This window comes from Scardinius erythrophthalmus (assembly GCF_964197995.2).
Source record: "Scardinius erythrophthalmus genome assembly, chromosome: 20".
NCBI lineage: Eukaryota > Metazoa > Chordata > Actinopteri > Cypriniformes > Leuciscidae > Scardinius > Scardinius erythrophthalmus.
In genome coordinates this window covers 17,164,220-17,177,837 of record NC_138240.1, presented here as the reverse complement: position 1 = coordinate 17,177,837, position 13,618 = coordinate 17,164,220, and the positions used below count along the sequence as shown (strand labels likewise).

The 13,618-nt window shown below is 37.0% G+C and overlaps 1 protein-coding gene across 1 annotated transcript in view; it reads right to left on the bottom strand.

Moving 5' to 3' along the window:
• Positions 1 to 13,618, bottom strand: part of grid2 (glutamate receptor, ionotropic, delta 2) — a gene marked incomplete at both ends in the record, with an annotated part of 472,158 nt that overhangs the window by 13,428 nt on the left and 445,112 nt on the right. The window contains one exon of the mRNA XM_081348596.1: positions 6,375 to 6,541. Within this exon, the coding sequence (XP_081204722.1) occupies positions 6,375 to 6,541 (167 nt within the window). The remainder of the gene's footprint in view (positions 1 to 6,374; positions 6,542 to 13,618) is intronic.

Genomic DNA, 13,618 nt, shown 5'->3' with positions numbered 1-13,618 from the left:
GTTCAGCTGGCTTTGGTCCATGTTCAATATCAGGGGCTAAACAAACACTTGGACCTGTTAACAGCACAAGTCCAGATCAACCTGATTCTCCATGACAACTGGGTGATCTGGTAACTGCAACAAGCTTTCATTTAAGACCCCAGTATGACACTGAGCGCGAATCTTTGTCTTTCAGTGCACCTGGTAAGGTTGCAATAGCACTTCAAACTCATTTTTCTGTTCTTTGGGGATAATGCGGGTGGGGATTTGCGGTTCTCTCCTCAGGTCTGTCTGTCATGTAGTCTCCTTGCTTGCCTCTCAGGCCCTATGCGCTGAATCGAGTGTGGACTGCTGGAGCTGTTGCTATGGCAACCAGCTGCGGCAGAAATGATCACGTTATTAGATGTCTCTGTCTGCGGGGAGACAAACTACTTGATAAGAGCTGGAAAAACACGATGAGAAAAGGAACGAAAAGACAAAGGCAAGCAGTTCTTTTGCCTGGGAAATACAGATGGAATTTCCTCTCAGCTTATCAATATGAACCAGATATCTGAAGGATGTTAGACATCTCAAAAGATTGTGAAAGACACTTATATCAGTATAATAGCCACTATAATAGCCATAGATTTCAATCTCTCTATGTAGACCCGCACACCCCATATACTGTATATTCAAAAGAAATGTTAAGTTGTAGCAATCCAAATGATCAAACAGGAAGACTTTTAAACTGACTTTGAATGAACAGAGAGGGATCCCAAGCACTACATACTCAAACACAACATTAACACTAGACAAGGAACTGAGGAAAATTAAGGGCTTAAATACACAAGGGAAGCTAATCAATAGAACAGGGAACAGATGTGAACTAATTAAAAACCATGAAAACCAAGGAAAATGAGAAACAGGAACTAGAACTAAACCAAACTGAAACACGAGTCTGCGGCTGGATGTAATCGATGTAACGGAGCTGCCGCTTGCAGTTGGGGACGAGCTGAAAACGGAGACGTGAAGTCGGACACTTTCTGCTTCCCGTAATGTTTGCATGGTTTATCACAGCTGAAGTGAAATAAATGCAAAATTTGTCAAATACACAGATGTTTCAGAGACATATTCATTACTTTGTGTACTGCTTAATACAGCATCTGTTTCTAGAATAAAGTTCAACATAAGCCGTATTTTATTAAGCCACATAAAACATATTTAAATACCAATATAGTGGGGTCTTCATCTTTTATCAGGTTTATTTTGATAAACATAACACCATATAACATTGTGACTACATGAAAAAAGCCTTTACTGTTATAAAAATACATATTTGTGAGCATTAGCGGAACTGAAGGTGTCAGAATAAACACGAAACACACGTGATCGTTTTCATGCGGTGAATCTGGCCAATCGTGGAACAGCTGTGTCGTCATCAGAGCTTGTGCAGCCGCTCTTGAGAAGCTGCACCGTCTGAGTCAGCCGTAAGCTCTCGAATCGCTCTCGCGGTATTTTGATGCCATATGTCACAGTGACGTAGCGTCGGTGCTGTCTCAAGCCGGAAAAAAAATCTAACAGGCATGCATTGCTTCAAGTCAGACAACAATTGGTCTGCGCAGAGCAGCATGAAGTTGAACAAGAATAATGAAACCAAAATACATGTGACAATAAGGTATAAATCTGCAGTGTTAGCACTGTATTTATTTACCAGGCTCAGCGCTTTCAATGGCAGAAGTGTAGTGCAGCTCTGTTCTAACAATTTCTATCAGCTGGACAATGAGTCCAAAATGTCATGTGTTCCCAGGACCATTTGCTAAGGGACTGACTTTGTGTAAACAGGCGACATGTGGCCATAACCAGGCTGACATGGGTATCTTGCCCTGAGGAGTTATAAGCAACCTCGCATCTGTCCTGGAAATTGACTGGCACTGTGGGCTGCAAAATGTCAGGTATAAGCGGTGATCGCTCTAGAGTGTGCCATTTTAATAGGGTAATTGGTCTTCACTCTTGGTTTTCACTCCTCTAATAACCCTGCTGATGAAAACGACAAGTTTCTACTAGATTTTTACAGTTTATGAAGGAAATGCGAGTGGTGGTTGCCTGCACAAAATGCACTGCCATGATGCTAGGGTGCAGGGCACCGATGCCATGCAATTGTTATGTGGTTGCTAAAATATTCTGAGGCCAGTTGCATAAACATAGTCGCTAAGTTAAGACTTAAGAACTAGTATGACCAACTACAGTAGCAGTTGTACGGCTAATCAGTCTTACTTTTTGGATTAAAATTAGACCAATCTACCAATTTGACCAGTCTTTAAAAAAGAAAAAAAGAAAAAGAAAAAAGATAACTAACTTGTAAGCAGTTTCTGCAAGTCTCTCTCTCTCTCTCTCTCTCTCTCTCTCTCTCTCTCTGATAGTCTCGTTCTCAGAAATGGCTCAGGTTTGTCATTCATTCAAGTCTACGGGAATTTTTTCCATCCATTTTATCGATTAAAATTGTTCAAATCTCTGAACCCATGTATGAGCAATAGTTATAGTAATTCTTACATTAGAATTAGGCATAAAGTTGGCTTGACGTTGGATGTTCGATATTAACAAATATTAAACATATTTGGTATACACGTATAATTTAAAGCTAAATAGCATTTGAAGAGAATGACTTGTTCATGGTGTGTTCAAAGTGTTCATGGAGGTGCCAGGTATGATGCACACCTTTTAATTTTTTTATATTTAATAAAACAAACTGTCAAGTCATGTGTAATAATGCCTATTTATTTCACAACCGAATGGGCTCATACACAAAATATACCATCAATAGCATTTAGCAAATATCAAAAGTCCAACGTCAAGCCAACTTAATGCTAATATTGAATGGTGCCCAAAGACACATGTGCACTGTATCACAGGTATACACATTTCTATAACATGCCATCTGTTTAACCATATAAAGATACAATCACATACAACCTGAAAGAGAGCACTTTTCTGACTCACAATGCGAAGCCTTCAATCAAAAAATCTAAAATACCTCTCTCTGTTGCTCTTTATTTCACACTCTTTGCCTCTCTTTCTCTCACATGCCTCCAGTGTGAACCAGCACACAAATCAATAATGTGTAATTAAATCTCAACCTAAGAAAAAATGATTTTTTAAATTGCCTATATGCTAGATTATAAACCACATGTACTCAAGCAATAACCCCCCTGATATTTTTGGATTGGTAGCAGACTATATCAATTTACACATTTATACATCTGAGAATACTTACACACACAAACTAGCAGTGACTGGTGCTTTTCAAGAAAGCCCAAATGTAATTTATAAAACATTCCTTCAAAGCGCTGCTTCTCAAAATACCTGTAAATAAACAAATTAAAATAATTTATTAAGGTCAGAAATGTTTCTACAATATTTGTATACGTATATTACCTTTAAAAGCTTGCCCAAAAATACACTGTTTGAAGAGCAATACAAATTAGGGCTACACAATGTTGGAAAAATTACATTGTGATATTTTCGTTTTCCACAATATATTGCGGAATGTTCACTAGATTACTCGAACTGCTCTATTTAAAAATAATTAGTCATTCTAGAATGATTTAGGTTATTTTGTAGGGGAGTGCATCTAAAAATAATGTAACAATATTTTATTTATAATATTAATATTTATTATTTTGAGTGTGAACCATCTATTTGCGAAAGTATTTGGGTAAACTTAATTTTTTTGGGGTTTTATATACTTTTTCCATGAACCAAACCAACAAGATTTTATTGTGTGTTTTTATTATTATTGTTCTTTCCAACAAATAAATATATGTTCTGCAAGTTTAAAAGTGAAGCACAGCACTCATACACAGTTTTTAAAGTGTCTCAGAGCATAGATGTACTGAGCTGCTATGAGATGCTGAACTCTGTGTCATGAGCACTAAGCTATACTGCGATATTGATTTTATTTTGATATTTCATGCAGCCCTAATACAAATTGTAGTTAATCCAATACAACTAACAGAAGGATTCAGCTCTCATAGATTTTCATTGAAACACAGCATCTGGCTGAACCCAAAATGCTGTGTTTGCCTCTTGGTCAGTTAACTAACTTGGTCAATTAATTTTGTTCTATTAATTAAATCTATGGTTCAGGTATCTGCTATAGACTCAAACTGCAGCACATATTCCATGGGGCTCTATGGGCCAACGTCTACAGGATTCTACAAATGTCTCCATGTGGATTAAAGCAGATTGCATTAATTGTGTCATTTTTACTACTAAAATATTTAAATGTTTTTTTTTTGGAGAGTCCACTTTAGACATTCTACTAACTATAAGTAACTTTGCCAACTAACTCTCGTTAGAGTGTTAGTAGACTGTTACCTGTAGGTTATGGTTGGTAGAATAAGTTGACGTACTTGCAGAATATACAGATTATTTGTATAAAGATAATTGAACACATTGTCACAGTATTTATTACATTTCAGGTTAATCTGTGCTTGCTGTGCACTCTCCAGACAAAAACGAATGCATTTAGTCCAAATGCATGGAAACAACAGATGGAAGATGGTTATCTGTGGCTTGGAAAGGTAAGAGCTCTTTAAAATACACATGATTTTACATAGAACCACTGTGTCTATAGGACAATGTAAGGGAATATTGGTGCACTTTCACTATGCATATTCTTTTTGATACTGTATCATTTTAGAGTTAAGTCAAGTTTTCCACTCTTTCTCTTCTCAAGACTCCAGGTGATGAGTAAACGCAGAGCATGTATCGACTTTTACATCAACAATGGGGCCATCACTCCATGCTATCATATTTTTCTCAGTCTGCCATGATAGTGGTATTTCAATATAGCAATTTCACTCAGAGTGAGCGATTTAACATTTCTATTCTCTATTCAGCTCCCCGTATTAAAGCAGTGGAGCAAAAAACACGTTCCTGCCATTAAGAATCATATGTTGATACGTTTGATCTCCATTGGTGCTGTATCTACTGCGTTGAAGTACTTCCTCTTAGGTGAGGCAAAAGAGTTTGTCTTTTCACTTAAAGAATTGAGCTCTATGACTAGCTAAATCTGAACGCCTTTTATAAAACGCTCTCATTTAATGCTGTGCAATTTCCTCGCCATTGTTTCAAGAACCACAGGAAAACTTTTAAATGGCTGTATTAAAATTAGAGTTGCTGGCTGTCCAAGACCACAACAATGAAAAATAAAATATGCATACCAATGAATAGCCTGTTTACTTTAATAAGGACCGCCCACCTCTAGTGGATTTTTAGGGAACACACTGCAGAGCACATGGACAAAAAGTTATTTCAATCATAACAAATCTCAGAATAGTTTTAGCATGTTATTGATTATGGCAATGTTAATGTATTTGATCTTGGCAGACTAGATCTGCTTTGCTGCTGCTGCAGAGCAGAGCAATTTGTACTGCAATTTTTACTCAGACTTACAACTTGTACTGTTACTGAGGGTGGCACTCATGTATAATAGTGATTTCATCCACGTACCTACTTTCTATGTTTTAAACTGACTGTGTTACAACTCAGGCTGTTTAAAGGGGTGTTTGATTATGATTTTACTTTTCTAACTTTAGTTAGTGTGTATTGTTGCTGTTTGAGCATAAACAACATCTGCAAAGTTACAGTGCTCAAAGTTCAAAGCAAAGAGAGATATTTGCTTTTAAAGAAATAGCTTTTTAAGGACTACAACAAACGGCTGGTAGGGACTACACGACATTCCTCCCAGGTTGGTGACATCACCAACCCTACAATTTACATAAACCCCGCCCCCCGGGAATGCGATTTATAGATTATCAAGACAGAATATGCTAATCAGTGACTAGAAGATAACTACACATCAGCTAAATAAATTTATCAACTAACCATTCAGAGATGTCCTGTTGCATTCTACATGTCACTTCTTCTTGAGTCACTCCATCATTGACTCCGTTGACATCATCTGACTCCGGTTTGAACATAAAAGGCTAAAAGTTTTAGAAATTTTCAGTGCATGTCTGTGTGAGGTAAAATGACACAAGCTGTTGAAGCTCCACCCTCTGTGCCGCAAGCAGCAGCTCATTTGCATTTAAAGGAACAGACACAAAACAGTGCGTTTTTGCTCACCCTCAAAAAGTGATAACTTATTTTGAGCTAAACTTCACATACACACTCTGGGGACATCAAAGACATATTTTACATCTTGTGAAAATGGCATTATACCACCCCTTCAACAACCATTCCTGCTCTCCTCTCTTTGAGAAATTGATTTTAAATCACAAACTCATTAGACTGTAACACTTTAAATGCCACATTTAAATTAAAATTTTCCTTTAAAAAAATCACTTCTCATATAACAGCAAGGCCCCAGAGACGAATGGCTACATATGGATAATAAGAATCTCATCATACAGTACCTCTGAGAGAAGATGTCCCTGTAGGGACTGCCATGCTGCATCGCGATGCCGTAGCCCCTGTCAGCCACATTGTTGGTCACGGTGTAGAGAGAGCAGTCCTCATCATTAATGGCCACATACTCCAGGACAGCTGCATCCCACACAAATGCAAAACGCCCATACTTCACCTAAGAGGGTGAGAAAAAAGACATACATGTGTACACAAAAGAACAGGAGAGTTAATGGAAATCCGTAATGGAAATCACGTTCAAAGAAAAAACAGAGAGGCACATGAGGACGAATTCAAAACCAAATCAGGTGGGAACCAACTATCCTTAAATAACGCAACCAGGTGCTGAACATTTATCAAAAGTGGCTGGTCCACATAAAGCACCATTGCTGAAAAAAAATCAAGCCTTAATTAAATCCCAGCAGGACCTCGCTGCTCTTTTACCATTAATTGTTTATTAAGTACGGTTGAGAAGCCACGCACAAGGAGGTTTTACATCTCCAAACTTAGTTTGCAGGGTTGCTGTTTCTAAATTTTACTTCTACCAAAACAATTTCAAAAACAAAATAATATAGAGTTCTATATACTCACAATCTTTGCTCTTTGAGTGAAAATCAAAAGCTCTAGACTTTAATCTTCAGCTCTACGAATGAATTCAGCTCTAAAAAAGGCCTATTTTTATTCAACAGCTACAGAAAAAAGGGGTATTCATTTCCAATACTGAAGATGCTATCCTTGAACAGTTCAAGAGAAAGATGGCCTCTATCCTCTGAGAGAACATTTCAAGGTTACGAAAGTCTTGCGTAAAAAAAAAAGAAAAAAGAAAAATGAAATGATCTTTTAATGAAAACCAGAGAGCTATCTCCAGCCTATCTGCAGTTCAACATCCAAGGATATTTTTTGAAGCGACATCATGCTAAGATACCGTTAAATGTTGATGTAAAATATGTACACACATTTGCGTGGGTTTTTTGATGGTAGACAAGGCTGACTTTTAGGCAAAAACATTCTCATGAATTTTTCAGGCATTTCAAAATAGTCTGCAACAGGACAGAGCTAGATCAGAGAGACTGCCTTCAGAGAAAATCACTATTAAATGAGTAAACATCTTATTTACTCCTAACGGCTTACCAGACATAGCGTGTAACTACAGGTCAGTCTGTTAAGCACTAAAATGGTCTGCAAGTGGCTCCTGGCTTCAGAAAACACTGAGAATTTTCTCACATCAAGAGCTTATTTAGATAAGAGCAGCAGTCATTTCACTGCAACGAATGCAGATGCAACTTCACTGCTTACAGATATGATAACTCTCCCCCTAACTGACCGATTACTCTCCCCCTCATTCAGCATCCCTTCAAAAGTGTTCAATATGCTCGGGTGCTTGTTTCAAAATATATTGCATAGAGCTTTAGAAATGGGCCCATTGCAGTTTTGCAATAATTGTCAATAAACCCCTAACCGCTGCTCATTAATAGCTAGTAAGGTAGATGTTAAGTTTAGGTATTGCACCACATAAATAATTATAGGGATAAGCAATATTGATTTGAGATGAAACCGTTTTAAAATCTTACCTGTTTGTTATTTTATAATCCATTACAGTGTACAAAACAATAGTCGCAAAATGGCAGCAGCTTCGTTTGTATGAAACAAGAGAGGGGGTCTGTGATTACGGATGACATAATTAAAATAACTGTACACAAAATATTGAGTGAGTTTTAATATTTTATTAGCTCACCAAACACAAAACTTCCAGGAGTGTAAAGCGCCAACTTCAGCGACGGTTACCCGGATGAGTCTGTGTTATCAGTTTTTACCAGTTGTTATCGGGGGATAACATATAGCTGGATTGCGTGATTGACCAAAATCTGAATGATTTCACAAGAGCTGTATAATAACCACAGGTAACACTACATGACTATGGGAAGCAGGGGTGATGAGAGTCCAAGAAAAAAATTAAGGGGGATCTATGCAGTGCTGCCAGATTGGGCAGTTTTGAATTTGATGGTGCGGGCAGGGCAGGTTTGGGGTCAGTTTGGCGGCTTTCAAAGATCAAAATTTTATAGATTAATTGGTTAACGAAAAGAAAGCCCCCCCAAGTGTGCATGTACTCCATCCAATCAGTCATCATGCCATTACTAAACAACACACACACTGCAGAGTTGGCTAGTGTTGGTAAGAGCGATAGCAGACATACCTGATGATTCATGAGTGACGGGTTTTTAGGGCGATAAGGGATCTATTTGAAATTGTACCTGTAAATTCAAGTAATTGCTATGCCAAAGTGGCCTAAATATAAGTTGTGGCAACAGTAAAGAGTGGGAGAGTGAGCCAACTCTCAAAACATGGATTACACCTGTGGTAGATGACTCAAAGGCTCTTTGTAAGTATAAATGTAACTCTGAGAGCGCAGTTGAATGACTTAATTGAAATCGAAAATAGGCCTACTACTCCAGTCCATCATCATGTTCACAATGGCCTGACAAAATCTCTTATTTTAATAATATGATATGGTATACCCATGTTGTATACCATAAATAAATAAAATATCTTTGGATTTTCCTCTTACTTAAAATGAATGCTTAGTTTGCTGTGAATGCTGTGGTTCATTATTATTTTTTAATGAAAACACAACAATAATAATAAAAAAAGACAATTTCACTTATATTAAATGAAGAATTTTATTAACTGCTTTTATTAACAAAAGCTCTCTTGCTTTTGTGGGGGCAGTGGGCAAGTAATGTATATCAGCTGTTGGCCAATATGAAAGATATTTTTTATTTATTGTTATCAGTCGATATTGTTTAATTGTGCAGCTCATTCCCCCAATGTTTACATGTAGATTACCTTTCCCGTCATCTAAAGTTAATGTTTAAAAACACTAATAATTTGACACCTAAATTCACTTGTAGCATTTAAAATGATTTTTATTTTATTTAAGAACATGAAAATAATTATAAAAAAATCTGTTAAATATCGTATTGACATGTACATGGTGATTGATAATAATAATTCTACAAATTTGTGTACTCTGCATCTCTGTAAGATTGTGTATTCATCTTGTATGTATTTACACACACACACACACACACACACACACACACACACACACACACACACACACACACACACACACACACACACGCAAGCGCATACCTCTCACCACAACATAAGTACATTAAATTGAGAAGCTGAATAGAGATTGTTTTGTAATACCGGAGGCCTTTTCTATTGATTTTAATTCAATTGAACTCAGGCAGCAGAGAAAAAAATTGCCTGTGGTACAATTGCAAGTGATAAAATTGCCACAGCTGCATTATAATGGGCATGTGACAGAGACAGGGCCTGCAAACAGTGAAGAAATATACCACTGGCTGAAAGTGGCAAAAAAGGTGAGAAAAAGAGAAACTTCTTGACCCGGAGTACATTACTGACAGAAAAGTGAAGCATGTCCTACAGCCCTCCAGCCATAGCAAACATAGTGGCTGTGATTTTAATTGTGCCAAGGTAATTATTTGAAGCCATTTTCCCTAAAGCAAACAATGCTCAGTGCATCCTAATCAGTACATTGTTTTTAAAGGAGGCATCAAGCACATGCCCTCATTAGATTTATATTCACCCATACATATTCAACATTTCCTCCTAACAACAGGGCACTGAGGTAAAATAAAGGCACACATTGGATGCGACTGTTTTAGAAATGTACTGCTCGCAACACTCTCATGGTTTTGATGGCTTGGGAAAATGACAACAGCAGGATTCAACTGATATTTACTGAGAAGTAAGTCCTATAGTAAGAAACGAATCAAAGCTTTTATGAAATCAATAACTTCCAAAAGGACACAGCTGCATAATTTTCACAAGGTGCAGAGGTTGTTTTTACTTTCTTTTTTTTTTAAAACCCAGTTCATTCAAAGTTACCCAAGTGAATTAAGTACCCACTTATACTGCCAGACCTATATTGCGGACACATATTTAATTTGGAAAGAACAGCCCAGAGAAATTTTATATAATCTAATATAAATTATATAAATCTTCCCCAGAACAGCAGTAATGAAAGTGTTTAAAAGGATATATTCATAATGCTCCAACATTATCCAAGGCATACATTTCCAAAAAGCAGCATAGTTTGACTTCTTTCGCCCACATTTGTTTAAGGTGTAGGCATAACAGGCGTAATTTCAGATATTTTCCAAATTAGTTTGCCTGCTGGTCTTCATGTGATGGGTTTGCAGCCATATATTTTAGTGTGAATTTTGAGATATGATATATAAAAAATGCTGGATAGAGACCGCAATGTGCATAAAAACAGCTTTTATTCAGTAAGACAATGTGCATTAAAATATGAGCAAATTGATTTACATGCACATCGTTAAGGGTGTAGTGCTAACAGTTTTCATTTGTGGCATTCATCCGAATGGTTTTGAGTTGCAGGGCATAATATCTTGGATTTATTTTGCTCTAGATGAAAACTAGTTACATTTCTATTCGGAACCTTAAGTCAACCTTATCAAATCTCTCTTTATCGGGTTCTAACTCCAAAAGGTCAAAAGCAAAAGATTTTTCAGAAACCATGCTGCAGAGAACCCGAGGAAGTGTGGAGAGAGACCTGCTTCATTTGATGAAGGAGAATATTCCTGCTGAGTGATCATCTCCCAGGACGACATTACTTAGAGCCAATCAGCTTTGTCCTCGGCTTTCCTGCTGAGACTTCTTCAAACGGCCTGGGCTCCATGTCCCAGAGGCCACTATGTCAGCCGCAAGATTTTGTACATGGAACAGCCTGACCTCCATTAAGGTCGGCTTCATTCTGTTTTGAGAATTGGTCCCCAGCGTGGAGCCCAAAGTGGGCTCTCTTTCATTTCTTTCCAAAGCACTTTTTCATTAGATCCATTTATGTTTAAAACATCCATATTCGTTTAGATTATAATTTAACCCATGATTACCATTTTTAAATGGGGTCAATTCCAAGCAAATCTAAAATAAAACACAAATACTGAATGTTTGTATAATTTGTACTTGTCTTGACTGAAAATAAATAAATAAATTTTACTGAAAATAAATAAATAATTTTGAATTTTTTCAATTCAAACTTTATCTAAGCTGAACTCCCTATCACAAGCAAAAGTCAAGAGAAAAAAGAGAAAATTATACTTTAAATTATACTTTGCCTCATTCAGAAATGCTAAGTGGTTACAGTAATTTTAGGGCCTTCTTTAACCAATGTGCTGCTTAAAAGGATATATCAGGGCTTGACATTAACACCTGCCAACCAGCCAAATGCGGGTGGATTTCAGCAGTGGCGTGTAACACAGTCAGCCCTACTAGCCACTTTGGTGGGCTGAATTTTATATATAATATATATACATTGTACAAATGTAGACTTTTAAAAAGGCATCTTAAATAATAAACTAAGTGCAATGTAGTCAAAAAAAAAAAAAAAAAAAATTTGATGCATAACGATACTGAAATATCGTAAACGCTTCCAATACTCATTTTCCGCAGAATAGATACCTATTAAAACACGATACCACAGTAATTTCGCCGTGGGAAAGTGTGCACACATAAAGCCACCTTGAGTTTGTTTTCTCTGCTTATTGTCAAATACACATAAAATAATGTCAAAATTCCGGTCTTAGAGAGCATTCACATAAACACAGTCAGTTATGTTTTGAATGAACATAAACAAGTCAAGTCAAGTTTATTTATATAGCGCTTTTCACAACACAGGCTGTATCAAAGCAGCTTCACAGCAATAAATTAGAACAATACATCAATGTTTGTTTCTAGTGGAACGTCTACGTTTGGTAATGTTGATCAATAGTATCGTTGATTGATTAATTAAATTAAATATCCCCAACTGAGCAAGCCAAAGGCAACAGTGGCAAGGAACCGAAAAACTCCATCAGGTGACCTAATGGAGAAAAAAAAACCTTGGGAGAACCCGGACTCAGTCGGGGGCCAGTTCTCCTCTGGCGTTTATATGCTAGAGGTCGGATTTAACTGTAAGATTAAAAGTATTATATGAATGCCTGGCTGAAGAGATGCGTCTTTAATCTAGTTTTAAACTGGGAGAGCGAGTCTGAGCAACGAACAGTATCCGGAAGACTATTCCAGAGTTTTGGTGCTAAATGTGAAAATGCTCTCCCTCCTTTGGTGGATCTGGATATCCTAGGTATGACCAAAAGCCTCGAATTTAGTGACCTTAAAGAGCGCAATGGATTATAGGGCGATAGAAGATCCGTTAAATAGACTGGAGCTAAGCCGTTTAGGGCTTTATAAGTCAGTAGCAATACCTTGTAATTAATACGGGACTTTATAGGTAACCAATGTAGTGATGATAAAATCGGTGTTATATGATCATATTTTCTTGATCTAGTTAGAACTCTAGCGGCGGCATTTTGGACTAACTGTAGCTTGTTTATTGAGGATGCAGGACAACCGGCTAATAACGCATTACAGTAATCTAGTCTCGAGGTCATGAATGCATGAACTAACTTTTCTGCATCAGAAACAGATAGCATATTACGTAGCTTAGCAATGTTTCTAAGGTGGAAAAAGGCTGTTCTTGTTACATATGAAATCTGATTTTCAAAAGACAGGTTGCAGTCTAATATAACACCCAGGTCTTTTACTGTAGACGATGAAGTAACAGGACATCCTACTATGTTAAAGTTGTATTGTGAGAGGTTTTGTGGGTGGTTTTTTGAACCGATAAGTAGTACCTCTGTCTTTTCTGGATTTAATAAAAGAAAATTACGCGTCATCCAATCTTTTATATCTTTAACACACTCTGTCAATTTGGATAATTTAGCGTTTTCATCCGGCCGTGATGAAATATAGATTTGAGTGTCATCAGCATAACAATGGAAACTAATTCCATGTTTCCTTATAATATTTCCAAGTGGCAGCATATATATTGAGAATAATAGAGGGCCTAACACAGATCCTTGCGGCACTCCATAGTTTACTGGAGTTATGATAGATTTTTCTCCATTTAAATAAACAAAATGGTAGCGGTCAGATAAATACGATCTAAACCAGCTTAATGCTTGTCCTTGAACACCAGTATAATTTTGTAATCGATCTAAGAGTATTGTATGATCTATAGTATCGAACGCAGCACTAAGATCAAGTAAAACTAATATTGAGATACAGCCTTGGTCAGAAGCTAAAAGTAAATCATTTGTGATTTTAACGAGCGCAGTTTCAGTGCTATGATGCGGCCTGAACCCAGACTGAAACTTTTCATAGACGT